At 55.4% G+C, this 25603-nt stretch overlaps 3 protein-coding genes across 6 annotated transcripts in view; 1 reads left to right on the top strand and 2 right to left on the bottom strand.

Moving 5' to 3' along the window:
- Positions 1-1241: 1241 nt before the first annotated feature.
- On the bottom strand, positions 1242-7134 carry CD19 (CD19 molecule). 3 transcript variants are annotated; one of them, XM_069486100.1, is made up of 14 exons: positions 7017-7134; positions 5954-6157; positions 5540-5818; positions 4420-4530; positions 4086-4134; positions 3688-3776; positions 3152-3265; positions 2926-3030; positions 2772-2843; positions 2607-2663; positions 2467-2523; positions 1825-1917; positions 1616-1722; positions 1242-1453 (listed from the first exon to the last, which is right to left on the bottom strand). In XM_069486100.1, exons 1-13 carry the CDS (start codon positions 7102-7104, stop codon positions 1631-1633), a joined length of 1410 nt encoding a protein of 469 aa, XP_069342201.1. In that variant the 5' UTR covers positions 7105-7134; the 3' UTR covers positions 1242-1453; positions 1616-1630. The 3 variants fall into 3 exon arrangements, with proteins under 3 accessions (XP_069342201.1, XP_069342200.1, XP_069342199.1); XM_069486099.1 differs by lacking the exon at positions 1242-1453 and adding an exon at positions 6495-6761 and having other exon boundaries at positions 1631-1722; positions 1825-1920; positions 7017-7104; XM_069486098.1 differs by lacking the exon at positions 1242-1453 and adding an exon at positions 6495-6761 and having other exon boundaries at positions 1631-1722; positions 7017-7104.
- Positions 7135-11708: 4574 nt separating this feature from the next.
- RABEP2 (rabaptin, RAB GTPase binding effector protein 2) lies at positions 11709-24919 on the top strand. Its single transcript, XM_069486746.1, has 13 exons — positions 11709-12160; positions 12648-12857; positions 15844-16001; positions 18723-18833; positions 18918-19268; positions 20737-20832; positions 20932-21030; positions 21834-21989; positions 23121-23298; positions 23414-23425; positions 23514-23569; positions 23855-23968; positions 24344-24919. Exons 1-13 carry the CDS (start codon positions 12100-12102, stop codon positions 24443-24445), a joined length of 1704 nt encoding a protein of 567 aa, XP_069342847.1. The 5' UTR covers positions 11709-12099; the 3' UTR covers positions 24446-24919.
- ATP2A1 (ATPase sarcoplasmic/endoplasmic reticulum Ca2+ transporting 1) overlaps positions 24895-25603 on the bottom strand; it is a 15968-nt gene continuing 15259 nt past the window's right edge. For both annotated transcript variants that reach the window (XM_069486745.1, XM_069486743.1), the window contains one exon: positions 24895-25173. Coding sequence is in view for 1 of the 2 variants with exons in the window: in XM_069486743.1 (XP_069342844.1) it covers positions 25148-25173 (26 nt within the window). In the remaining variant the exon portion in view is untranslated. The remainder of the gene's footprint in view (positions 25174-25603) is intronic.

Raw genomic sequence — 25603 nt, 5'->3', positions numbered from 1 at the left:
AAGACCGCTGGAGCTGGGGAGAATGGTGGCATGGAGACCAGGTCGAAGCCATCAGGAATCTCAGTGACTGATTCCACCTTTTCCTAAGGCAAGAATTTGCACGTGGTGGGGCTTGCTACACAGTGGTTCCAGGGACTGAGGACTTTTAGCTCTGAAACTCCTTGTTCATGGTTTATATCAGGTAGGAAGGTAGGGTGACTACATGTGCAGCCAGATTTCCTGATACACATCCAGCCCTGTGACCACAGACATGTTCCTTGGCCTCTCTGATGTTCAGTGTCCCACCTGTAGTCCCGCACCCAGAAGGGAGAGAGTCAACTTGAGTTAGGCTCAGGATGAGATGGTCACAACTCAAGTTCTCACCCTACCACTTATTAACGAGCCAAGCCTTGGGCATGTGTATTTAACTTCTCAGCCTCAGTCTCCTCTTCTGTGAAATGGTGATAATAATAGTATACCTCTCTGTAGGGTTATTTGTGAAGACAAAATGAGTTACTATAAATAAATACACATATAAAATACTTTGATACAATCCCAGCACATAATAACTTTGTGCTCAATAACCTTGTGAGGTTATTGTAAGGATTGAGTTCATTGATGCTAGTGCTTAGAATATAGTAGATGATAAATAAATACTCAGTGATGATGGATGACGTTTTCTAACTAGACTGCCAATTCCTGGACTGTTTCTTCTTCTTCTTCTTCTTCTTCTTCTTCTTTTTTTTTTTTTTGATAAAAGGTCTTGCTGTGTTGCCTGGGCTAGAGTACAATGATGTCATCAGAGTTCACTGCAACCTCAAAGTCCTGGCCTCAGCCTCCCTGTAGCTAGGACTACAGGTGTGCACCACCATGCCCAGCTGATTTTTTCTATTTTTAGTAGAGTCAGGGTCTCCCTATGTTGCCCAGGCTGGTCTCAAACTCCTGGGCTCAAGTGATCCTCCCGCCCTGGCAAAGTGCTGGGATTACAGGTGCGAGACACCACACCCAGTCTGCTTCTCCAGCATACAACTGCTGCATGAACAGCAATCGAATAAGCAGATGGCGGGAATGTGGCCGATGTGGGGACTTGGGTGGGTGGTGGGCAAGTGAGGGAAATGGGTGAAGGTGGCCACAGGAGGGGACGGTCTTCCCGTACGCAGAATGCAGCCCTCCCTCCTTTACAGGATTCAAGAGGGGACAGGTGTGTACCCACCCTTTCCTTCCTTCCTTCCCCTCCCACACAAGGGCACTACTTCATAGGATTGAAAGAGTTCACTGAGTTTATTTAGGGAACACAAAAGGGGCCGGAAGTTTCACTGGCATGTACACATACACACACACACACACACACACACGTGCGCGCACAGACACACACACATCCTGAGCAGTGTCGCCCCAGAGGTTGACATTATCTGCTTGGTGTCCTCAGATTTCAGAGTCAGGTGTGGATGTCAGGGGCCGGAGGAGGCCTAGGCTATGTAGAAGAAATAGTGATGGGGAAGGGGCCAGGAGCCCTCCCCCTGCCCACCGGGCCCTGGGATCCCTGTTCCCTCTCCCTCCCTGAGAGCCAGTGCACACTGCCATCCCTGCCTCTCTCTCTCCCTCTCCCCCTTCCCTAGGGACAGTCCCAGCTCACCTGGTCAGCTGGGGGTCACCTGGTGCTCCAGCTCCCCATGTGGCCACCACCTCCCCATGATGGCTCTGGCCCATCGGGATTGTCCATGTTCTCGTAAGAGTCTGCATCTGGACAGCACCAGGAAGGAGTAGGACATAGGTAGGGCTGGAAGTAGGCTGGGAGGCACAGTCAGCCCAGAGGACAGTAGGGACAGTGGCAGAAGCACCCACCTTCCTCATGATCAGGACCAGGCTGGCCCCGGAGGGAGCGGAGCTGCGGGGCTGCATACAGGATCCCTCTCATGTCCTCATAGGACTGGGACCCTGCTTGGGCAGGGGATGGAGAATTGGAAGTTTGGGGAAGGGAAGTGCAGGCTTGGTGTGGAGGGGGTCTGAGGGGCAGAGGAAGGTGGGAGGTTTCACCCATGCTGTATTGGGAAGGGGCGATTAGGTCAATGTCACGCTGGGGGGCCTGGACAGGTATGAGGTCAGGGTTAGGTACAGGTTAGCTTACGGTCAGAGAAAGGGCCAAGAACAGAACTGGACGGAGTCAAAGCCAAAGTCATGAGGAAGTTGTAGAGAGAGAGCTGGGGTCAAAATTGAAGTCTGCATTGGGGCTGGGGTGAAGTGGAGGTCAAGTTCGGGCTGGAACTGGTTTGGGATCCGTGTTGATGTTCACAATTAGGAAAGGTATAAATATTGGGGGTCAGGATGGGGCATGTGGTCAGTATTGAGAGTAAAGAGTCAAATCTAAGATCAGGGTTGGGCTTGGGTTTGGGGTCAGAGGCAGGTCAAGGCATGGCCTTGGTGTCAGAGCTGTGGCCAGGTCAGCCCAAGCTGGGCAAGGCAGGGCTGGTCCCAAGCATCTCTTACCAAGGGAGGCTGCTTCCCGGCTGGGGTCCCAGGCAGACCCATGGGGGCTCAGGAAGTCTGGAGAAGGAAGAGGGAGGTCACTATTTCTCCTGGCCTTCAGGCCTCCCTTCCCCCAGGAATGTGGCCATTCTCACACACACCCATTGTCCTGGCAACTGGCTGGGCCAGCTCTTCATCCTCGTTCTCGTAAGATTCAGCTCCTGCAAAAGAACGAGAACTCCAGGGACCAACCCCTGCCTGATAAGGGCTCCGCAGTGCCATGGGTCTTCCTAAGTCTCTGAGGCCCCACGAGGACCCCAAGTTACCATCAGAGGAGAAAGAGTCTTCATCCTCAGGACCCAAGGGCTCATCCTCAGGGTTCTCATAGCCGCTGCCATCTGGTGGAGAAGGAGGGGCGTCCAGCGAGGGTCCAGAGCCCCCGCTGAGAGGTGGGGGAGGCACGGGGGAGGGCAGCCTTACCCTGGGAGAGCTGGTCCTGCCCAAGGTTAGAGTCGTTCTCGTAGCACTGAGAGCCCTCCTTGCTGTCTGGCTCCTCAAAGCCCTCCCCTTCCTCCTGTTCTGGGCCTGGGGGTTTGGGGATGGGGGTGGGGAACCGTCACGCCCCCTCCTTCAGGCCCCAGTCCCCTATTCCAGCCACAGACAGCCCCAACATCTTCCATGTAAGGAATGACACCCCCTCATTCACCGGCTCCGGGAGGGCTCCGGGACCCCGCGGCTCCAGCCTCCTGGACGTCACTGCGCAGGTTTCCGTGGGACCGTGTTGCGCCCCCCAGGCCTGCCGCCCAACGCTGGGCGCGTCCTGGCCAGAGGGGCGTTGTAAGGCGGGGTCGGAAGAGATGGGGGCGGTCAGGACCCAAGTCCGCGCGGGGTGAAGGGAGAGAGGATGCTTGGGGCTCTTCGAAAGGACTCTGGGTCGCTATCCATGGGGGCGGGATCTAAACCTAGGGGCGAGACCTCAAGTTCTGGAGCAAAGTGCTGCACTGCAACAAGACTTCAGGCTCAGGTCCTTGGGCGGGGCTCAGAGCCCTGGAGGCGGGGCTTGGTTCCAGGGGCGGGGCTCACTTCTGGGAGGGACTCCCCTCCCCGAGGGCGGAGCTCTGAGCCGAGAAGACTTGGCGCTCAGGGGATTGGAAGGAGGAGGACAATGGGGGTGGAGCTCTAGCTCTGGGGCGGAGCTATAGGCGGGAGGGCCTGGATTAGAGGCCAGGTGGTGCCTCTTACCCATGCCGGAGGTGGGCGTGGGAAGGAACAGCACGTTCCCATACTGGTTCTGGGGCCCGCTTCCTGGGGGAGGCGTCATTTTGAAGAACCTGGCGTGAGAAGGGGAGATGCACTGTGAGGCCAACCCTGGAAGGGACTGGGGGACACCCTCAAGATTCAGACAAGGCCTTCAGAGGTTAAACGTGGTCACTTGTGATTAGCTCTTCTGGGCTGGGACAGCCTACAGAGGAGTCTGCGATCGCTCCAAGGAGGTCTTCACAGAGGGGGTAGCTGTGGAGCTGGGCTTTGAGGTTGTGCGGTATTTCAACAGGTAGAAATGGAGCAAAGACACCCTGGGCAGAGGAAACAGTAAGTGCAAAGCATAAAGTGAACGGGGTAGGGTGCACTTGCTGCATTACCTCCTGGTGGGGTCAGTCATTCGCTTTCTTTTCCTTCTCAGGATCAGGGCTGGTGGGAGTTAAGGGTAGTGATCAGAGGAGGGGCTACTTGTCAGGGTGAGGATTTGGGGGGTGCTGGGGAAATCATTTGGGTTAATAGAGGAGATGGGAGTTCAAATTGCAAGGGGCTTGGGAAACTTGAGGGGGGTTCGAGGAGCAATGAGGGGACAGGGTTCTGGGGTCTGTGGGGGCAGAATGGGAGGAGAGAAAGATGGTTGTCAGACTGGCCAGTGTGGGCTTATCCTGGGGAAGATGGGGTAGGGTTTTGGCCAACCAGCTGAGGGGCATGACTCACCTCTTTGAAGATGAAGAAAGCCCAGCAGGGAACCCAGACAGAAGATCAGATAAATCAAAGTCACAATTGGGACCTTCCAGCCACCAGTCCTCAGCAGCCAGTGCCATAGTGCTGGGGGAAAGGGGCTATGAGACGAGGACCCCAGGCTGGCATCTTGCTTTCCAACCTCAAGACCTCAAAGGACCATAAGTCTGAGGGACAGGGGTGAGGCACAGTCTTCAAGTCCTCCCTCCCTCTAAGGAGCCATGTCTCAGGAGGACAGAGACTGTGCTACAGAGCCTGGCACAGGGCATGGGGCAGTGTCTATTGAGCAAACCAGGGACAAGCCGTACCTATAGTCAGAGGCAGTGTTAGGAGTGAGAGGAGCATAATGATCAGCTTCCTGCTGCAGTTAAGGGCAGTCATGGTCAAAGTAAAGGGCAGAATTGAGTTCACAAGGTTAGAGTTTGGATCCAACATGTTGCTGAACTCAAGTTTAGAGTGAAAGTTGAGGCTGAGTTTGAGAATTGTGGTTAGGATGGCATGGGAAGATTGTATGAGGGAGACAGAATGGGCAGAACATGGTGACCAATTTGACAGATGGGGTGAGGAAAAGGAAGGATGACCAGGATCCCAGCTTGCACAAGTGGGCAGGTGGTAGTGTCCTTCATGTACGCAGGGCCACCCAGAAGACTACATTGGGGGAAGATGGTTTGATTTGGGATATGTGGAGCCTGAGGTGTCCATGGGATATCAAATGGCAATTCCAGGATATGGCTGGGGGTGGGGGTGTAAAGCCTGGAATAGAGACACCGAGGCATGGTGACCCAAGAAGCCATGGGAGTGAAGGAAATCAAATGGGAAAAGTGTGTAGACAGGGGTGAGAAGAGGGCCCAGGGCTCCAACAGGAAGCTGGAAGAAAGGCTCCACTAAAGCTGGTGGGAAGGAACAACCAGTGTAGAAGTCCCAGCAAAGTAATGTCTTGGAAGCAAGGGAGGAAAGGGTGGGAGTGAGCATTCTGTGTAGAAGTTGGAGTTTGGAATGAGGCTGGAACTAGTCCTCAGGTTGGGGGTCCACGATTGACTGGTTTCCTCTTCCCAGTAGCCCTACACAGATGCTCCACAATTGAGAGCAACTCTACCTGGCCGGGCAATGATCTCCAGGTGCATCGAGATGGTCAGGTTACCATGGTGACAATAATAGATGTCAGCATCTTGAGCTGTGGCCTGGGGCAACAACAGACCAGTCCCCAGGACCCACATATCTCTGGCTGGCTGACCCTCCGTCAGGTTTAGGCTCAGCAATGAGAACTTATGCTTCTTGGGGTGCACATGGGTCCAGGAGATGCGGCTTCTGGCCACCACATCACGGGGCACCCCACAGGACAGCCAGAGTGTAGAGCCAGGGGCCATGGTGAGGTCTGGGGCAGGGAGAGACAAGACTAGGAAAGCCTAATCCTTGGGGTCTCATCTATCCCAAACCCTCCAGTTTCCACTCACCATTTCCCATCCCTGAACCCCCACTTTCTGGCATCTTCCCAGCATTGTCACCTTACCTTGGCTGAAGCTCTTGTTCAGACTGTCCCTAGGTGGGGCACACTTAGGCTCTCCCTTCCAGATCTCAGGGCGGTCATTGGCCCACACATACAGCTGGGGGCTGTTGGGGTGATCAGAAGAGGGCCTGGGATCCTCTGAGGATCTGTTCCCCAGGCTACAGTCTAGGTCCTGTAGGTCTGAAGCATTCCACCGGAACAGCTCCCCTGGGAAGAAGGAGACCCAGAACCAGATGCAGAGACATCTAGGAGAGGGGGAGAGATAGGGACCCAGAGAGGCAGAGACAAATAGAAACACAGACCCAGAGACAGAGAGACAGAGAGAAGCGGCAACTTGGACAATGAGAGAAGAGTGAGAGACCAAGAGCCGTGGAGCAGCCTGTGTTGAAGTCACAGAGCTGCAGGCGTGTGCCCAGCTACAACTTGCTTCTTGCGGGTCCTCCAGCCCCTCCCCCCACTCCACTGTGGCCACCGGACCTCCTGTGTCCACAGCGGGCCTCCCTCCTCTCCTCGGGCCCTCATCCCAGCCCAGCCCTGCCCTCACCGCTGTCCTCCACGCTGACTGTCCAGCCAGGCTGCCCGGCCTTCTCAGAGAGGGGCCACTCCTGGCACAGGTAGAAGCCCCCCATCTGCTCAGAGACGTTGAAGATAAACATCAGGACGCCCAGGGACCCCACGTGGAGGCCTAGGCCTGGTAACCCCAGGTTCAGCTCTAAGAAGGGTTCTGACTGGGACCCCCGCTGCCAGGCCAGCTGCTCAGGGGGACCATCTGGAGGATTCTTGAGGCACGGCAGCACAGCGTCTTCTCCCTCTGTGGAGAGAGAGGGAGAGAGGAAGAGAGAGACGGGTGGGGAGCCCTAGCCCCCTTCACTGCTCACATTGGGTCGTAAAGCAAAGGACCCCACAAGCTGGGAGTAGATGAGCCCTTGAGTCCTTCCAAACCCTCCCCGAATTTTACAAATAAGAAAATGGAGGCTCAGAGAGAGTAAGTTACTCATCGAAGGGCACCCAGCTCCGACCCAGGTTTCCAGCCCCAACTCCTTCCCTCTCTGCCTTTGGCACGTACCTTCCACCTTCACCCGCCACGGTTCCTGGGGCCTGACCCCCATGAGGGCAAGGAAGAGGAGAAAGAAGAGGAGGAGAGGAGGTGGCATGGTGGCCAGACTCCCTGGGACACCCAGCTTCGCGCAGGGGATGCCGGGGCAGGCGGGGGCCTGGAGGGCACTGAACCATGGGTGTCTGTGGGGGTGGCAGGCAGTCCCCCCGAGAGGAAGAGGGTGGTCACGCCTCAGGCCCCCTCCTCCAGGCACCCCTCCAGACCCACAAAACTTGCCTCCTTCCTGCTACACTGTTTTATTTTCATCCCGGCACTTACCACTCTGTAAAATGATCTTACTTGTGTGTCTACTTGTTCACTTGTTTCCGGCACTAGAAGGTAAGCCCCTTGGACTGGAGACTTTGTCTTTTTCACCACTAAATGCACAGTGCCCTAGAACAGTGCTCAGCACATAGTAGGCACCTGGGAAATATTTGTTGCATCAGTGGATTCAGCCTTAGGGGCTCCTCCTTCTCCCCCATCTTCCTCCTCCCACCCCGGGTTCTGTTCACACACACACCCTGCCATTCATTCATTCCACAGACATATCTTGGGCCTTCTGCCTCCATGCAACCACCCGTAGCACACTTTGGGATCTGGCAGACCTGAGTTTGAATCCTCCACCTCCACCATTTGGCTACATTTCTTTATCACTCTAAGCCTCGGTTTCTTTCCCTATCAACTGTGGGTAATAATAGTACTACAAACATATTGTTTGTGAAGGTGAAACAGGACAATATACGTGACGCATTATTAGCCTGGCGCCCAGCACATAGTAGGCCCTCAGTTAATGAGAGGTAGCATTACATCATGGCTAGGAGCTCGTCAGACTGCCTGGATTCAAAACCAGGCAAAAGCCAGGTATGGTGGTGCACACCTGTAATCCCAGCTATATACTGGGATACTGAGGCAGGAGGATCACTTGAGCCTAGGAGTTCAAGGCTGCAGTGAGCTATGATTGTGCCTGTAAATAGCCACTGCACGGCAGCCTGGGCAATATAGCGAGACTCTCTCTAAAAAAATAAATAAACAAAATGAGGCAAGTTTCCTTATCTATAAATTGGGGGTGATGAGAGAACCTACCCCATAGATTGTTTTGAGGATAAATCAGTCAATATATATAAAGTTGAGAGGGGGCTTGGCAGCTGTTTGGAGAAAGCAGCAGCCACTGTAGTTCCTTTGGAGTAGTCCTAGAAATGACATGATTCATGTCCTTTTCTCACTCAGTTCTTCCCCCAAGAAGCCCCTGCTTCAGTTAGGGAAAGAACCCATTTAGAAATGGGGCAATTGGAGCCCCAAAAAAGGCAGGGCCTTGCCTAAGGTCACACACTGAGCTGGTGGCCTAGTGAGGACTAGAACCCAGGAGTCCTGACACCACAGTCTGCCCTTATTCTGCCCCATTCCTCCTCATCCCCTCTCCTCTCTTGCTCTGTGTCTTTCACTGTTGCAGGCACTCAGAGAAAGAGTCCAGAGACCCAAGAGACCTACTTTGTCAGTGGCCGATTCCCAGGCCCCTCTCACCAGGCTGTGGCTTCCTGTTTGCTCTGGGGCAAACCCCAGGGGACCCTCCAGGTGGCAGGGCCTCCACTTCCCTTTGGCCACCGAGGGGGCTGGGAGAGGAAGAGTGGGGCACTGGGGAATGAAGAGGGCGAGTAGCGGGACCCCCATCTGCCTTTCATTCAACAAAATCTCTCTAATCCCCTTCATCTAGCTCCCTAGTTGCTCAGTCTAGCTCTTGCTAGAGCGTGTCACTCCCCTGCTTAACGCATGTCGGTAGCTTTTCATCTACCTAAAATAAAAAAACTCCAAGCCATGGCTTACAAGACCGGGTGACGCTGGCCCTACTGGTAATTCTACTGGGTCCCCCCACCACTCTCCTCGCACACCATGCTCCACCTTGCCCAGGGCTTTCCCACTGCAGGGCCTCTGCACTTGCTGCCATTCTTCCTGGGTCTCTGCTCTGCTCTTTGCTTGACTGGCTGCTTTTCTCACTCAGGTGTCAATTCACAGGGTACCTCCTCAGCCAGGCCTTCCCTGACTCCTCCCCCTAGGTACTTTTTTGATCTCACATCATTTTATTTGCTTCCCAGCACTTGCCCCAGTCTCAAATTAGGCTTGTTTATCTGTTAGCTTTCTCATCTGCTTCCTGCCCCAGAATGTTCGCTGTTCAAGAACAGGGATCTTTACTGTCCCTAGATGTACACTAGCATCTAGTAGGTGCTCAGTAAGTTATCTGTGGAATAAAGGAAGGAAAGAAGTAGGAAGAGTGAAAGCAAACTTTCTTTTCTCTTCCCCTACATGCACTCCGTCACCAAGGCTAGTCCATTTTGTATCCTAAATATTTCTAGAATAAATTTTCCTCTCTCTGTGGACCCTTCCTTCACAACTAGAACCAATTCAACAGCCTCTATCCTGGGTCCCCTCTCCTGTCTTTTGCTTCCCACCTACATTCTGTATATCAAGAGAACTTGCATATCAAGAGAACTTCTTTGATATTAGTCATGTGCTTCCCTGCTCAATAGCCTTCAATGGCTCCCAAGGCCTTCAGGATAAAATCCAAGCCTGAGAGCTGCCATGAAGACTCTCCCCAGATGGACTGGAGCCTTATTTCCTAGTCTTCATTTCCCCTCTCCCCCAGAAACGCTGCCACATTCACAGGGAGTGCGGACTTAATTCTGAGGGCAAGAAGCTATTGAGGGTCTATACATCAGGAGTTGACCTGACCAGGTTTGTCTTTTCCGCAACTCCCCCTGGCTGCCGTGTGGAGGGTGGGGTGGAGGGAGGCCCGAGACACCGGTGTGAAAAGTGCTCGTTCATCCATTCATTCACCAAACATTTATTTACTACTGTGTTTATTTACCAGCACCTTGCTATAGGCTGGGGAAACATCAGGCGACAAGAAAGGGTTCCTAATCTCATGAGGCTTTGATGCAAGTTTTGGGGCCAAGGAAGGATAAAGGGGACAGGTAGTAAACAACCAATAAACAATTTCAGGTGGTGAGAAGTGCTCTGATGTGATATAATGGTGAACAGGTGATGGAGGTGGCTACTTTAGACAGGGTGGGCAGGGAAGGCCTCATTGATAGGAGGTGACATTTGAGCTGAGACCTGAGACCTGAGGTGGGGAAAAGCTTCATGTGTTCACGTAAGTGCGTGTTTAGTTAGACACTTCCATATTCTTCCAGAGTGGCTGTACCGTTTCACATTCCCATCAACGATATATGAAAAACCCAATTTCTCTGGAAACTCACCAGCACTTGGTGTTATCACTCTTTTAGCCATTCTGAAAGGCTAATGAAAGCGGTTGTGGCTTTTGTTAGGGCGGCCTCGAATCTCCTAATTTTCTAAAAACAGCTAAAGATCAACCTTGAGCTCTCCCAAACTAGCAGGCAACCTGCTGGGAAAGACGACGACATCTGCTTCCCGATCTTCCTAATTTTTAATTTTTTTCCCTTTCTCATGCCTTGCCCTTCCTTTTCTTCATGTATATAATAATAAAAAAGGGTGGAATGTTAGGCTTAAAGAATTCACCCTTCCCAAACTTCCATGCAAACCTCCTATAAAACCCACTGCTCTCCCCGTCCTAGGGGTATGTATAGTAGGCACCTAGCCTTATGCCAGACCCCTAGGGAGATACAGGAAATGCAAAAAGGGAACTTACTTTCCTTATCCCTCCCATTTGTTTTAAAAGTATTTTACTCCTTCCAGAAAAACCCTCTGTAAAACCCAAAGCTCTCCCCTTTTCTCTCGTGGACGCCTTTTCCAGCTTCCACCCATCTGCACCCAGATGCTCAAAATAAACAGCGTTTTGCTACACATGAGGCTTCGCCCCTCTCTCTCTCTCTGCTACGGACCTCACAGCTTTAATGCGCATTTCCCTAATGGCTAATGTTGAACATCTTTTTATGGGTATATTTGCCACCTGTGACTTCAGTGAAATGTCTGTTCATGTCTTTTTTCCATTTTCAAACCGAATAACTAGGGTTTTTTTTTGTTTTTTTTTTTTAGCAGGGACGAGACATAATTTATGTTTTACAAAAATCACTCCAGCTGCTTTGAGAAGAATTAACTAAGGGGCCAAGAGTTGACACACCTGTGGAGCAGATAGGAGAGGAGCTATGGCCGTCCAGGAGAGAGATGAGGGGAGCTCCAACTGGGTGCTAGCGCTGGAGAGGGAGGAAAAGGGACACATTCTGGAATATTCAGTACACTGGAGGGAGAGTTTCCAGGACTTGCAGAAGGATACGAAGAATCAAGGACTTCCAGGTGCCCGGGGTGTCCTTTACAGAGGGAGAAACAGGTTGGGGGAAGGGGAATGGAGGCTCTGGACTTAAGTTTGGATTGCCAGTCACCATGCAAGGGTGGAGGTCACAGATAATAAGCTTGACTTAGGCAGAGGCCGAGAGGAGAGCAGGGATTGGAGAGGGAGGAGGATTAGTAGGAAGCGGTGACTGGTTGAATATCAACATCGGGGTAAGGACGTGCAAGTTTCGGACTTCTACGACTGACGACACAGGGACTCAGAGGCGCCCAGAAAAATGAAGCCGACCCAGCCCTGCCCCGAGGGACGCTCCACGAGGGCGGAGGTGCAGGGAGGGCCGGGCCACGGTTCGCTGTAGCCAGCCAGGCTGCGGCGGAAGCGCGGCCAGGGCCGATCAAAGCTCGGCTCCAGGCTGGGGGAGAGGGAGAGAGAGCGTGCTTCGTCCTCCAGGCCGAGGCCACTCGGCATCCCGAAGGAGTTGTAATTGGAGCAGAACTTCCAAGGTCACGGGGAGACGCTAGGGAAAGCCTCTGAAGCAAAAAACCTCCTTTGGGTTTCGAGGGCAGGCGTCCACACTAACAGCGTGGCCCAGCCACGTAGGGAGAGGGGCGGGGCCGGGGCCCACTCGGGCATCTTCGGCCGAGGCTCGGCAATCCCCCCACCTCCGGCGGGGGCCTCGGCCCCGGGGCCTATCCGGAAACAGCCGAGCGGATCCGGAAACAGCCGAGAGGACCCGGAAGCGGTGAGAGCCGTCTCCAGGGAGTGCGGGAATCCGCCGTTTGAGCTGAGGCGATGGCGGCAGCTGCGCCGGCGGCCGCGGGCGAGGACGGGCGGCGGCAGCAGCCGGGCGCCGGTACGTGCGGGGCGGCCATGCACGCCGGAGGCGGCGAGGCTGGGGGCAGGGCCAAGCTCAGTGGCTGGCGGATGGGGGTGGAGAGGGGCGAGTGGAGAAAGGGGCGGGGCCACGCCGCTGGGGAAGGAGAGGCGGAGCCTGGAGCCACGGGCGAAAGGGGCGGGGCCAGTGGCAGGTGAGAGGTGGGGCCGGTGAGGGAAGGGGCGGGGCCCCTGTAAGGGAGGGGTCGTGTCCGAGAAAAGAGGGGGCTAGGTGAATCCGGTAACGGTTCACCTGGAGGTGGGCCATGGGCAACGCAAGGCCGAGCAAGTTGGGAAGGAGGCGGGGAAGGGGCGGGGCCAGGTGAGCAGGGCGGCACCAGGTGAAGGCGGTATAACCGTGACCGCAGTACTAGGTTGCAGAACTTGCTGATTTGGTGAGTAGCTTGGGGTGTTGTGGTTCCGAGAAGTGATGGAAGAGAAGAGAGGCTGACTCCTGTCCCCTACAGCGCTGGACCCGCAGCCCCAGGAAGGGGCAAAGGCTGAGGCCGAGTCAGGTGAGCTGGGCCGGCTTCGGGCTGAGCTGGCAGGCGCCCTGGCAGAAATGGAGACCATGAAGGCTGTGGCGGAGGTGAGCGAGAGCACGAAGGCCGAGGCTGTGGCTGCAGTGCAGCGGCAGTGCCAAGAGGAGGTGGCTTCGCTGCAGACCATCCTGAAAGGTGAGACCAGGGCTCCCCCCGCTCCCCATCAGCCCCATAGAGAGAAGTGCATGAGGAGAGAGAAAGGGGTCCGGGGGCACAGAGAAGCTGTGGGGCAGGTTAGCAGGGCTGCCTAGCAAGGGGCATGCCTGTGGCCCAGAGGAAGGGGCTCCCTTTTCTAATTTGCATACCTAGCAGCAGCCCTGTCAGTTACAGCTAAGTTTAGCTCCGAGCTTTTATCTGTTCCCTTGCCCGGTGTCATTTCTTGTGCCTCACTGATGACTGATCAACCCTGAAGATGAGAAGAAACTTCTCAGTTCCCTGAATCAGCCTCATTTTAGTGTGGGCCTCTGGGCTCTAACTCAGCCCTAGGCCCAGTCTCTGTGAGACGAATCCTCTGGTCTCCATCCTTCCCCAGACATCCCTACATCTGCCCCCCCTCCCCGTGCACCAGCTTCCCTCCCTCCGCCTCACATTCTCTGTGCTTGGGAAGCTCCGGCTCCCTGGGCCCCAGATGCCTCAGCTGCTTCTTCTGTTTTCTCCTCCCCCTCCTCTAGCTGAGACCAGAGTCTCTGAAACAGATGTCGGAGCTGCCCACTGCCACCCCTCTGCCACCACTGCCCCTGCTGTAGTGGAGCTCTGGTCAGCTCTCTCCTAGACTTTTGTCCCAACCTTCTCACAGATCTTCCTCTGTAGTCTGGGCTTGACATTGGCTTCCAGAGTAAATCTCCTAAAATTCCCATCCCATCATGCCATTTTGCTTTCTAACAACCACTCCTGGCTCCAGACTACTCCAGGACTGTATTTCCCGCGTTGCAGGCATCCACACACCTGTGCAGCATAGTTGTGTCCTCATTACAGCTCACCCTGCTAGGTATTTAATGTTTGTTCTTTAAATAGATCTGCTTTTTAAAAGCTCTAGCACTCTGGGACACTGAGGTAGGAGGATGGCTTGAGGTCAGGAGTTCAAGACCAGCCTGAGCAAGAGCAAGACCCCATCTCTACAAAAAAATAGAAAAATTAGCCAGGCGTGGTGGTGCATGTCTGTAGTCCCAGCTGCTCTGGAGGCTGAGGTGAGAGGATCGCTTGAGCCCAGGAGTTGGAGGTTGCAGTGAGCTGTGATGATGCCATTGCACTCTAGCTGGGGTGACAGAGTGAGACTCTGACTCAAAAAAAAAAAAGCTTACATACGTTTATTAAAGGAAACTTCTTATCTCTACTGTATACAAAAAACCAAATGTGTGGTAAGTAAGAACAGTAGTTAGCATTTATTAAGCCAGGCACTGAGCTAAATGCTCTATGAGTATCTACTCTTCATAACAAACTCTATGAGGCAGGAATTATTTTCCATCTCCATTTTACAGAGGAGGCTCTGAGGCCCAGCGAGGTTAAATAATTTGTCTAAGTTCATACAGCTAGAAAGCGGCAGAAGATTTGAACTTGGGCAGTCTGACAGCTGACTCTTTACTTCTAACATTAGCACATATTAATACCCATGCAAGTAAAAGATGACCATGTCCAACCCAAAATAAAAAAAATGTCTGTTCCGCCAGTATCACCTGCATCTCCCGCTGACCTGTAGGGTAAGTTCCAAACCTCTTGGCATGGCATTCAAGGCCCCAGGAGCCATCAGCTGCACCCTTTCCAGCATCTCTTACCTTCACTCTTGCTCCAGGTGCACAAGCCACTTTTCCTCTGCTCGTGCTGGTGTTCTTACCTAATGTGTCCTTTCCCTCCTTCACCATCTGCCAGTGTCCTCACCTGGCCAAGCAGACAGGATGAGGGCTCTTTCCACTGGGCCGCACAAGCCCAGGAATGGCCCTCTCCTGTAACTCTTCTCACACGGCATCCTAAGGGTGGCCGTGGCCACCTTCCCCTTTGGTCTGTGAGCTCCTGGGGGCAAGTTTTGTGTTTGATTAATTTGTGTATTTCCAGAGCCCAGCTCAGAGTCTACTCCAGAGTAAATACTTATTGCTATTATTAAATATATATACATATATTTTTTTGAGGTAGAATCTCACTCCGTTGCTTGGGCTAGAGCACCATGGCATCAGCCTAGCTCATAGCAACCTCAAACTCCTGGGTTCAAGCAATCTTCCTGCCTCAGCCTCCCGAGTAGCTGGGACTACAGGTGCGAGCCACTACGCCTGCCTAATTTTTTGTTTCTATTTTTAGTTGCCCGGCTAATTTTCTTTCTATTTTTAGTAGAGATGGGGTCTCACTCTTGGTCAGGATGGTCTCGAACTCCTGAGCTCAAACAATCCACCAGCCTCGACCTCCCAGAGTGCTAGCATTACAGGCGTGAGCCACTGCACCTGGCAATATTATTATTTTGTTTTATTGTTTTTGAGACAGAGTCTTGCTCTGTTGCCCAGGCTAGAGTGCTTTGGCATCAGCCTAGCTCACAGCAACCTCAAACTCCTGGGCTTAAGTGATCCTACTACTTCAGCCTCCCGAGTAGCTGGGACGACAGGCATGCGCCACCATGCCCAGCTAATTTTTTCTATGTATATTTTTAGTTGGCCAGATAATTTCTTTCTATTTTCAGTAGAGATGGGCTCTCGCTCTTGCTCAGGCTGGTCTCGAACTCCTGACCTCAAGCGATCCTCCTGCCTTGGCCTCCCAGAGTGCTAGGATTATAGGCATGAGCCACCACGCCCGGCCCTGGCCTTATTATTAAATATTGATTGTTACTGGTATATATTAATAGGAGTGTAGATATCGTGTCTTCAGCATTGACTGTGTACCAGGGACAGGGCTTACGTATGTCATTTAATCCCACAGCAGCGAAGCAGGGTTGTCAGTAGCAGCCCCATTTTGCACCCGAGGACTCTGATGCACAGAGAAGCTAAGCGATTGCCTGGGTCCGTCTCTGCAAAGCCCACCGTGGTAGCCGCTGTGGCAGGTTGCCTTGCAGGGAGACTCAGTGCATTGAGAGCCCCTGTGCGCCCACAGGCAGGCTGGCGGCACCGACCCTCCCTCTCCCCTGCCCTTCCTGCCCCGCCAGACTCCATCAGCAGCTATGAAGCCCAGATCGCTTCCCTGAAGCAGGAGCGGCAGCAGCAGCAGCAGGACTGGGAGGAGAAGGAGCGGGAGCTGGTCCGTCTGAAGCAGCTGCTGTCCCGCACGCACCCCCTGGACTCCTTGGAGAAGCAGATGGAAAAGGTTGGGGTTGGGACGCCTGCCTCACCCCCCTGGGATGTCCCATTCCCTGGTCACCGGGCTCAGGGCCCCCAGTCATGATTCCAGGAATAGCACAGAGCTAGCGCGTGGTGTTGAGGGCTTGGCTCTGCGCTCGGCAAGGTCCCGGCTTGTCCCTTGCTAGTGGGCGACCCGGTTCGTTTGCCTCCAGAATGAAGGTAAGTGGTGTCGAGGAAAGGGAACCGACATGTGAGCTAACACTGTGCTTGGTGCTCAGCACACTCAGTCTCCCCAGCCGTCCCCTGCCAGGGACACCCATCACGTCCATTTAACAGACGAGTCAGGCGAGGCTCGGAGAAGTTGAGTAGTTCTCCCCGAGTTAGCCGCAGAAAAAGGAGCAGAGTTGGGATTTTAAAATCTCGGCAGGCTGGTCCTAAAGTTTTTGTTCTTAATCTTTACGATTAAAGAATCTCCGTTACTACTGTTGTTGTTATGAACAATAACAGGAAGTACATATTATCCAATGCTTGAGAGCAAATTTACGTCGTCACCTCGTTTGATCCTCACAGCAGCCCTGCGAGATAGATAAATGAAAAATTAATATCTTGGAGGTTGCAGTCTGGGTGCTGAGGCCTGGTTACTGGCTACTGAAAAAAAAAATTAATATTTCATAGCTGGGGAAACCGAGGCTCAGGGAGATGGAATAAATGACCTGACTAGAAAGACAAAGATCAAAACAGGAGCCCAAGAAAGGAGGGCTTCCAGCCCATAGCTTCCCAGCAGAGGTTGCCACGTGCATCCAGAGGGTTCCTCAGGGGACACTTCCACAGGGAGGTGAAGGAGAGGGCCCTGCCCAGTGAAGCCACCTGGCACAGCGAGACAGCCAGTCTACGGCCAGCCCGATTTGTGTCCCGGCCAACCCCTGTGCTCAGCCGTTGCCCCTCTGTGCAAGGGCATCCACAGAGCCTGGATTCCAAGCCTCCAGTTGGAGGGGTTTTGTTTGGGTCACACAGGCTCACCTTGCCTGTTGGAACTGTTCATATAGGAGATTTATTTGGAGGGTTGAGCTGAGCTTGTTTGGGGAGTTTTTGAGTGATTCAAGAGATAGAGAAGTGACATGAGCTGGAAGAAGGTGGTGACAGAGACAAGGATGACAGGCAGATTTCTGCCTTGAACAGCAAATGGCTGGCAGGGCCATTCGTGCTGACCTAGTGCGGTGGCAGAAGGAACAGCCTCGGTGAGAGGTTCAGTGTTGGCTGAGTTCGTTTAGATGAACCTCTGTGACATCCAAGTGTAGCTGTCCAGAGGCTGCACAAGTTCAGCAAGATCCCAAGCTTGGAAACAGATGGGGAAAAAAATGGTCAGTTGGCCGGGTGCAGTGACTCACGCCTGTAATCCCAGCACTTTGGGAGGCTGAGGCAGGAGGATTGCTTGAGGCCAAGAGTTTGAGATAAGCCTGAACAACGTAATGAGATTCCATCTCTATTAAAAAAAAAAAAAAGGCCAGGCGTGGTGGCTCATGCCTGTAATCCTAGTACTCTGGGAGGTTGAGGCAGGAGGATCCCTTGAGGTCAGGGAGTTTGAGACCAGCCTCAGCAAGAGTGAGACTCTGTCTCTACTAAAAATAGAAAAGAAATTACCCAGACAACTAAAAATAGAAAAAAATTGCTGGGGGTGGTGGTGCAAGCCTGTAGTTCCAGCTACTTGGGAGGCTGAGACAGGAGGATTGCTTGAGCCCTGGAGTTTGAGGTTGCTGTGAGTTAGGCTGACGCCACAGCACTCTAGCCCAGGTGACAGAGCGAGACTCTTGTCTCAAAAAAAAAAAAAAAATTTAGCTGGGTGTGGTGGTGCATACCTGTAGTCCCAGCTACTTGGGAGGCTGAGGTGGGAAGATCACTTGAGCCCAGGAGTTTGAGGTTGTAGTGAGCTATAATGTTGCTACTGCACCCTAGCCTGGGCAGCAGAGTGAGACCCTGTCCCCTGTCTCAAAAAGAGAAAAAAAGATCAGCCCAGCCTTATGGTGGTGGATGGGAGTGTGGGAGAACAGATCAGTTAGCATGAGGTTTGCCTCCATGTGATTGAAAACCCAGATTAACAGTGGCTTAAATAAGATAGAAGTTTATTATTCTTAAAGTCCAGATGTAGACATTCCAGAACTGATGTAGCAGCTCAACAAGTCATTAGGAATCCAGGCTCCTCCTATATTGCTGTTTTGCCATAGGTAGCAGATTGCCTCATAGTCCAATATGACTGCTTGAGTGCCAGCCGTCGTGTCCACATTCCAGCCAGCAAGAAGGAGGAGGGAGGAGTAAAGAAAGGCACACCCTGTTCCTTTACGGAGTTGTCCTGGAAGGTGCCCTTGGCACATCTGCTTCCATCTCATTAGCTGGAACTTAGTTGGATGTTTGTGTTTAGTTGCAGGGAAGCTAAGAAATGTGGATGGTATTCTAGAATTTAGGCCACATGCCCAACTAAAAATGTGAGGTTCTATGATAAAAATAAAAATGGATGTTGGGGAGGAAAGGCATGGTGAGTAAGTGAGCCCCAGAGGAAGTCATGACATTGGCCCCTTTACCTTATGCCCTGGGGCGAGTCGTGTAAGCTTGCAGAGCCTCTGTGTTCTTATCTCTGAAATGGGAGGATTAGGAGAGCTGATGTGCTGGGAGAGGCAGGTCTGAACAGACCGGGGGTGTCCAGCAGCAGGGGCGGCACGGGACTGTTGCTGCCCACCCCCCCTGCCTCCAGGCCCACGAGGACTCGGAGAAGCTGCGGGAGATCGTGCTGCCCATGGAGCAGGAGATCAGGGAGCTGAAGGCGAAACTGCTAAGGGCAGAGGAGGTGATTGAAGAGATGCAGGTAAGGGGGTGGCCAGGGGGCGCTGCGGGAAGAAGGGCCCTGCCGGACCCTGGCCCCCCAGCCTCTTCCCTGCCTCTTCCCTAGAGACAGCCCCAGCAGCCCCCTTCCCTGCATGGCTCCACGGAGTTGCTGCCCCTGTCCCGGGACCCGTCGCCCCCGCTGGAGCCTCTGGAGGAGCTGAGTGGAGACGGGGGCGCGGCAGCCGAGGCCTTTGCCCACAACTGTGACGACAGTGCCTCCATCTCCTCCTTCTCCCTGGGTGGCGGGGCCAGCAGCAGTGCCTCCTTGCCCCGCAGCCGCCAGGGCCTGAGCCCTGAGCAGGAAGAGACAGCCTCTCTGGTGTCCACGGGTACCCTGGTCCCCGAAGGCATCTATCTGCCCCCTCCTGGCTACCAGCTTGTCCCAGACACCCAGTGGGAGCAGCTGCAGGTGGAGGTGAGTGGCGTGGTCGAGTGGCTGACGTGTACTGAGCGTCGCCGTCACCTGCACCCAGGAACTGAGCTGGGGCTGTGGCTTCCTTGGGGGAGAAGAGCAGCCAGCTGCTCCTAGTGAAGGGAGTCACACGTAAGCAGGCACGGGGACGCAGGAGGAAGGCAGTGTCATGGGGAGATGCTCAGGACAGAATTGAATAGGGTTATGGGGTAGAGGCTGGCAAGGAGGGAGGCCAGCCCGAGCTCAGGCTGGAGCTGAGCCCCAGGTGGTGAGAAGGAGACTCTCTTAAAGATTGGGGGCATGGCCGGGCGCGGTGGCTCACGCCTGTAATCCCAGCACTCTGGGAGGCCGAGGTGGGCGGATCGTTTGAGCTCAGAAGTTTGAGACCAGCCTGAGCAAGAGCGAGACCCCATCTCTACTAAAAAAAAAAAAAATAGAAAGAAATTATATGGACAGCTAAAAATATATATAGAAAAAAAATTAGCCGGGCATGGTGGCGCATGCCTGTAGTCCCAGCTACTCGGGAGGCTGAGGCAGGAGGATCGCTTGAGCCCAGGAGTTTGAGGTTGCTGTGAGCTAGGCTGACGCCACGGCACTCACTCTAGCCTGGGCAACAGAGTGAGACTCTGTCTCAAAAAAAAAAAAAAAAAAAAAAAAAAAGATTGGGGGCAGAGCCGGGGATGGCGGCTCACGCCTGTCATCCCTGCACTGTGGGAGGCTGAGGCAGGAAGGTCACTTGAGGCCAGGAGTTCAGAGACCAACCTGGGCAACATAACAGGACCCCTTCTCTAAAAAAATAAAAAAAATTAGCAGGGCGTGGTGGTGCGTGCCTGTAGTCTCAGCTACTCAGGAGGCTGAAGTGGGAGGATCACCTGAGCCCAGGAGCTGGAGGCCACGGTGAGCTGTGATCGTACCACTGCACTGCAGCCTGGGCGACAGAGCAGGACCCTGTCTCAAAGGAAAAAAGAGATCTGGAGCAGAAATAATTACTGCAAGTTCAAAGGCCCTGAGGATGGATAGACCACGGTGTATCTGAGGAACAGGAAGGCCACCGAGGAGTAGAGCAGAGATCAGGAAGGAGGGCAGGGACCACATGAGTAGGACTCATGGGCCTGCCATGGAGGAGAAGTGGGCGGCGTCTGCAGGGAGAGGCCTCCCAGCTCCAGGCTTTTGGAAGCTCACTTGGGCCCGTGTGTAGGGGCAGCCTGTGCTGGGGCAGGGACCATAGTGGCGAAGGCGGTTGTGACTGGGACCCGGAGATAGCAGCAGAGGTGGGAAGGTAGTGGGTGCGTCTGGAATCTGCTTGCAGGTAGACGGGGCGGGGCCTGCTGATGGGTTGATGTGGGAGGTGAAGGGAAGAGTCGGCATCAGTCCTGGCCTTCCGGCGCGTGGGCGATGACGTGTCCGTCCCTACAGAGGCAGGGAGGGACCCCCCCTTGAAGGCTGAGACTGAGGTCAGGTTCTGTGGCAGGGGCAGCAGCTGCGGAAGGACCTAGAAAGCGTCAGCCGTGAGCGGGATGAGCTGCAAGAAGGCCTGAGACGGAGCAATGAGGACTGTGCCAAGCAGGTGGGTCCCCACCTCTGCTCAAGCCTGCACAGGGCCTCTGGCCGCCTGCCGCCTCCTGCGGTTGCCCTGGCCTCACCCTCGCTCTCCGTCCACCTACAGGTGCAGGTTCTCCTGGCCCAGGTTCAGAACTCAGAGCAGCTGCTGCGGACCCTGCAGGGGACAGTGAGCCAAGCCCAGGAGCGGGTCCAGCTGCAGATGGTGAGTGCCAGGGGCGCCAGGGAGGGAGGAAGAGGGGTCAGACGGGAGCTGGTTGGGGCGTGTGGGATGTTGAGGCACCTGTCCTGCTCGCAGCTGCCCTGGCCTCATCCTGGAGTTGGTGCCAGGTAGGGAAGAGGGTTTCAGGGGCAGCCGGCGCCATGGCCAGAACAGGCCCTGCAGTCACAAGAACTGTGTGATCATGAGCTAATCCCACAAACTCAGAGCCTCCACCTTCCCATCTGTAAAATGGAGACAATGGCCTAGTGTGTGGAGTCATGAGGATCTAAAGCAAATCAGACACTACCCAGACGGGAGAGGAGCTGCAGGTGATTGAGTCGGGCCAGGTGCGGGACAGGAAGGGGAAGGCAGCCCGGTGGGAGAGGCCCACGCAGAGGAGGGGCTGCTGCTCCTTGGCGCCACTGGCTGGGGCCACCTGGGTTCTTGGGCTCGATGCTGCCAGATTTTTTGATTTTTTCAAGAGAAACCAGAATCCGGATATTTGTGTATTGTCTCCCACCTTTTAAAGTTGGCGGCTACTTTAAGGTTTAAAAATAACGTGGACCAAATAAAATAGCCGTCCTGGGCTCTGGTGGCCCGGGTGTGACCTCTGAGTCGGCAGGGGGAACCTGAGGAGCTGGGCAGTCAGAGGCGCCCAGTGAAGGATGTTCTTTCCTTTCGCAGGTGCCACCGGGGCGTGGCTTTCTGGCTGTCAGTCCAGACGGAGGAAGGTTCAGGGTTTGGCCTCACAGGGACAGGAGATGCCATGTCGCCCTCATTGCCTTGTGTTTACTGTCGGTCCCCAGGCAGAGCTGGTCACCTCCCACAAGTGCCTGCACCACGAGGTAAAGCGGCTGAATGAGGAAAACCAAGGGCTCCGGGCAGAGCAGCCGCCATCCTCGGCTCCCCCGGGCCTGGAGCAGGACAAGGACGAGGAGGAGTCGCTGCCTAGCCTGGTGCCCGTAAGTGGGGTGTGGGCGCTGAGAGCCTGGGGTGCCCGAGGGCCCCTGTTCCCGGGCAAAGCCAGGCATTGTCCGGGACCACAGGGCTGGGAACGGCCCCAGGCTGCTATGTGTTAGCTTGGCCTACGCATTTGACTTCCTGAAGGCTCAGTTTCCTCGTCTGAAAAATGGGGCCTTATATATACCTTTCCCAGCATTGGCATGAAGGGAACGTGAGCTGACAGAATGCTTGACCCAGAGGAAGGGTAATCTGGTCTGTTTGCTCTTTTGAAGTGACATGAGATCCACAATATTGAATCCATTGTAATCTTTGGTTCATAGCAACCTGTTGTCACTGACCTATGCATGGCTTCTGTTGACTTACCAATATTATGGTTTTAAATAAGTTAATATATTAGAAATCATAGGCTGGGCGCTGTGGCTCACGCCTGTAATCCTAGCACTCTGGGAGGCCAAGGTGGGAGGCTCACTTGAGCTCAGGAGATGGAGAACAGCCTGAGCCAAGAGCGAGACCTCGTCTCTATTAAAAATAGAAAAATTAGCCAGGCATTGTGGTGCGCACCTGTAGTCCCAGCTACTCAGGAGGCTGAGGCAGGAGGATCGCTTGAGCCCAGGAGTTTGAGGTTGCTGTGAGCTATGATGACGCCACGGCACTCTAGCCAAGGCGACAGAGCTAGACTCTGTCTCAAAACAAAAAAAGAAAGAAAAGAAATTACAGTGGCCACCCAGGACTCCCCACCCCGAGAACTGCGGCTGGCATCTGCTTCTGCGCAGCCGACCCCGTGTTTCCTGGGCTGTGCTTGGCGTTCCTGTTCCCCTTCGGTGTAGTGTTCCCACGTAAGCAGTGGAGTGCTGCTTAGCTTTAGTTGTTGGGGCTTTGCAAGAGGGTGTCTTGCCTCTAGGTAATCTTCTGGAACTTTCACTCAGCACCCTTCCCAAGCGTCACCACGCTGGCACTGTGGCCTGTGCACTTCTGTACCGCAGTGCGTTCATCCCGCTTCCCCTTTTTAGCCATTTCCTTCCTTTCCCTTCCTCCCCACAATCTCCATCTGGCCGGAGGGCCCCGTGGCCCCTGCCATCCTGCCCTCCTGCCCCATGCCCGGCCCGGCAGGTGACTCGAGTGCCTTCCAGGAGCTGCAGCTGCTGGTGCGCCGCACGCGGCAGGAGGCGCGGGCCCGGCAGCAGGCCCAGGAGCACGGGGCCGAGCGCCTGCGGATTGAGATCGTGAAGCTGCGGGAGGCGCTGGAGGAGGAGACGGCAGCCAGGGCCAGCCTGGAGGGGCAGCTGAGGGTGCAGCGGGAGGAGACAGGTGAGGGCACCCGACCTCCCTGTGGGGACCTTCTGGGCCCATCATGGGCCACGGGAGGGGAGAGGAGGCGGCACGAGCCCTGGCCGTGACCTCTCCTTCTTTCCTTCCCACACAGAGGTGCTGGAGGGTGAGTCTGGACTGGCATCCGCGTGGGGGCTGGGGCGGGTGGAGGAGAGGGTGTGGGCCTGACGTCTGGCCGTGGCCTGACTTCCCAGCCTCCCTGTGCAGCCTGAGGACAGAGATGGAGCGGCTCCAGCAGGAGCAGAGCAAGGTGAGGCTGAGCTCTGGGGTGGGCCAGGCCCCTGGGGGACAGGGCGGCTGTGCAGAGAAGACCCTCACCAGCCCCTCCTATGGCGCTTTATGTCTCCCTAAAGCCAAGTGGCAGGGAGGTCTGGGGCAGCCGCCAGGCTCTTGCCAGACAGAGGAGGTCAGAATCGGGATGGTGTGGAGGGGGCAAACCCTGTCCGGACCTCCTGGTGCTTTGGCCACACACCCTCCACCACCCCTCAGTCTGGCCCAAGGCTGAGCCAGTCTGGCTCAGTGTCCTGTCCCCCAGGCCCAGCCCCCAGACCCCATAGAACAGAGGGTCAAAGTGATGCGGCTGCAGGCAGAGCTGGAGACCAGCGTACAGGTGCAGAGGGATTTTGTACGACTGTCCCAGGCCCTGCAGGTACGGCGTGTCCCCGCCCCACCAGGCTGGCTGACTTGCAAACACAGCCCCCGACTGCGGGAGGCCCTTCCTCCTTCCGGGACTGGCATGGTCCTTCCCTCCGAGCTATTGCTGCAAAAAACCTGACGCTCTTTTGTGCGCATCTTGGCCTGTCACGGGAAGCCCTTCGCACGGGCCCGCTGTGTGGGTGTGCAGCGCGTTCCTGGCCCCACCGCTCCTGAACTGCTCAGGCTGCTCTCACAGGGCCCTTTCCTTGTCCTTGATTGCACTATGGGTTAGGGAAGGTGGGCGGCCACCCACCGCAGAGGGCTGGCGGGTGGCGTCGAGGCCGCGTGTCACCACTGGGAGCCGCTGCTTCCCTTGCCCAACCTGCAGGTGCGCCTGGAGCGGATCCGCCAGGCAGAGACCCTGGAGCAGGTGCGCAGCATCCTAGACGAGGTGCCCCCGAAGGACGTCAGGGACCTCAGGGACACCTGAGGGGCCAGGGCGAGGACCACCCCCACCCGGGGAAGACTCTTTCCTCCACTCCTGCACCGTGAGGCTTTGGGGTCTCAGATGGAGTCTTCACCCTCTCCAAGCTGGGGGCTGAGGTGACAGGGCTGCCCCAGCCCTGCTCCTCCGGCCTCTCCTCCCAGGGGTGGCTGGGCCTCCTGCTCTCAGGGATGACACCCGGGGGAGGGTCCCAACCCCCCTCCCAGAACCAAAGGTGCAGGCTCAGCCCTGCGGCTTTCTGGCTGCTGTGCCACCGTCCCCAGCCAGCTCACAGCCTCTGCAGCGGTGTGCCCTGCTCCAGCACAGCCGTCCTGTGTCCGTGGGGCCCTTGCACTGGGCCCTGGGGCAGGCAGCTGCTCTCCGGTCTGCATGGCCTTAAGACGCTTGTCCGCAGGGGCTCGACCCAGGCTTCACGATGAGCACAGAGGCAAGGCCAGACTTTTCTGTCATTTATTTTCAATAAATAAGCAGCTCAGCTCAGTCGGTCGCCTTGTCCCTGCAAGCCCCTCAGGGTCGGGAAGGGGGGATTTACAAGGTTGGAGGGGAGGGTTGATCACTGGGAGGGAAGGAGAAGGGAAGGGGACGTTGTGTTTATAAACAGAAACACGTCGGGGGAGGGTTCTGTGCCACAGCTCTGGCTGAAGATGCGTCACTAGGGGAGGTGGGGGAGACGGGGCAAAAGGATGGTTACTTCCTCCTTTCATCTTCTGGATCTGGAAGGAGAAAGAGAAGGATGACGCAGGCTGCAGGGCGGGCAGGAGGGAGAGACGTCCCCCCCAGCTGCGTCCCCAACACGCGGCACGCTCACCTGGCCAGCTGGGGGGGGGTCACCCCAGTCCCACTCCCCCTACTCACCTGTGTCCCCAGACCCTGCCCCCCACCCCGCAGCCCCAGCAACAGAGACAGCCCAGCCAGCGCGACGCGGCGCAGCGCAGCACGGCAGACACTGGCGCCCAGAGGCCCGGCACTGCTGGGCGGGCGGCACTGCTGGGCGGGCGTCTGGGAGTGGGCGAGGCCCACCCCGGTTGGAAGCGCGGCGCGGCGCGGCAGTGGCAGCAGCGGCAGGGGCTCTGGGTGGAGCCGCGAGCGCAAGTGATCTGGATGCGGCAGGGGCACAGCAGCTGGGACACAGCAGCTGGGGTG

This window comes from Eulemur rufifrons, chromosome 14 (assembly GCF_041146395.1).
Source record: "Eulemur rufifrons isolate Redbay chromosome 14, OSU_ERuf_1, whole genome shotgun sequence".
Classification (NCBI taxonomy): Eukaryota; Metazoa; Chordata; class Mammalia; order Primates; family Lemuridae; genus Eulemur; species Eulemur rufifrons.
The sequence above is the reverse complement of the archived record's forward strand: the minus strand, read 5'-3'. Positions and strand labels throughout refer to the sequence as shown.

What these genes read in the sequence shown, in the direction of transcription:
- RABEP2 (XM_069486746.1), top strand. Translation starts at nt 12,100, where the DNA reads ATGGCGGCAGCTGCGCCGGCGGCCGCGGGCGAGGACGGGCGGCGGCAG. An exon ending in GCTGCAGACCATCCTGAAAG is followed by an intron (nt 12,858 to 15,843) that starts GTGAGACCAGGG and finishes CTGCCCCGCCAG; the next exon opens with ACTCCATCAGCAGCTATGAA. An exon ending in GGGAGCAGCTGCAGGTGGAG is followed by an intron (nt 19,269 to 20,736) that starts GTGAGTGGCGTG and finishes GTTCTGTGGCAG; the next exon opens with GGGCAGCAGCTGCGGAAGGA.
- CD19 (XM_069486099.1), bottom strand. Translation starts at nt 7,104, where the DNA reads ATGCCACCTCCTCTCCTCCTCTTCTTTCTCCTCTTCCTTGCCCTCATG. An exon ending in AGTCAGCGTGGAGGACAGCG is followed by an intron (nt 6,158 to 6,494) that starts GTGAGGGCAGGG and finishes CCTTCTTCCCAG; the next exon opens with GGGAGCTGTTCCGGTGGAAT. An exon ending in ATGACTGACCCCACCAGGAG is followed by an intron (nt 3,777 to 4,085) that starts GTAATGCAGCAA and finishes TTCTCACGCCAG; the next exon opens with GTTCTTCAAAATGACGCCTC.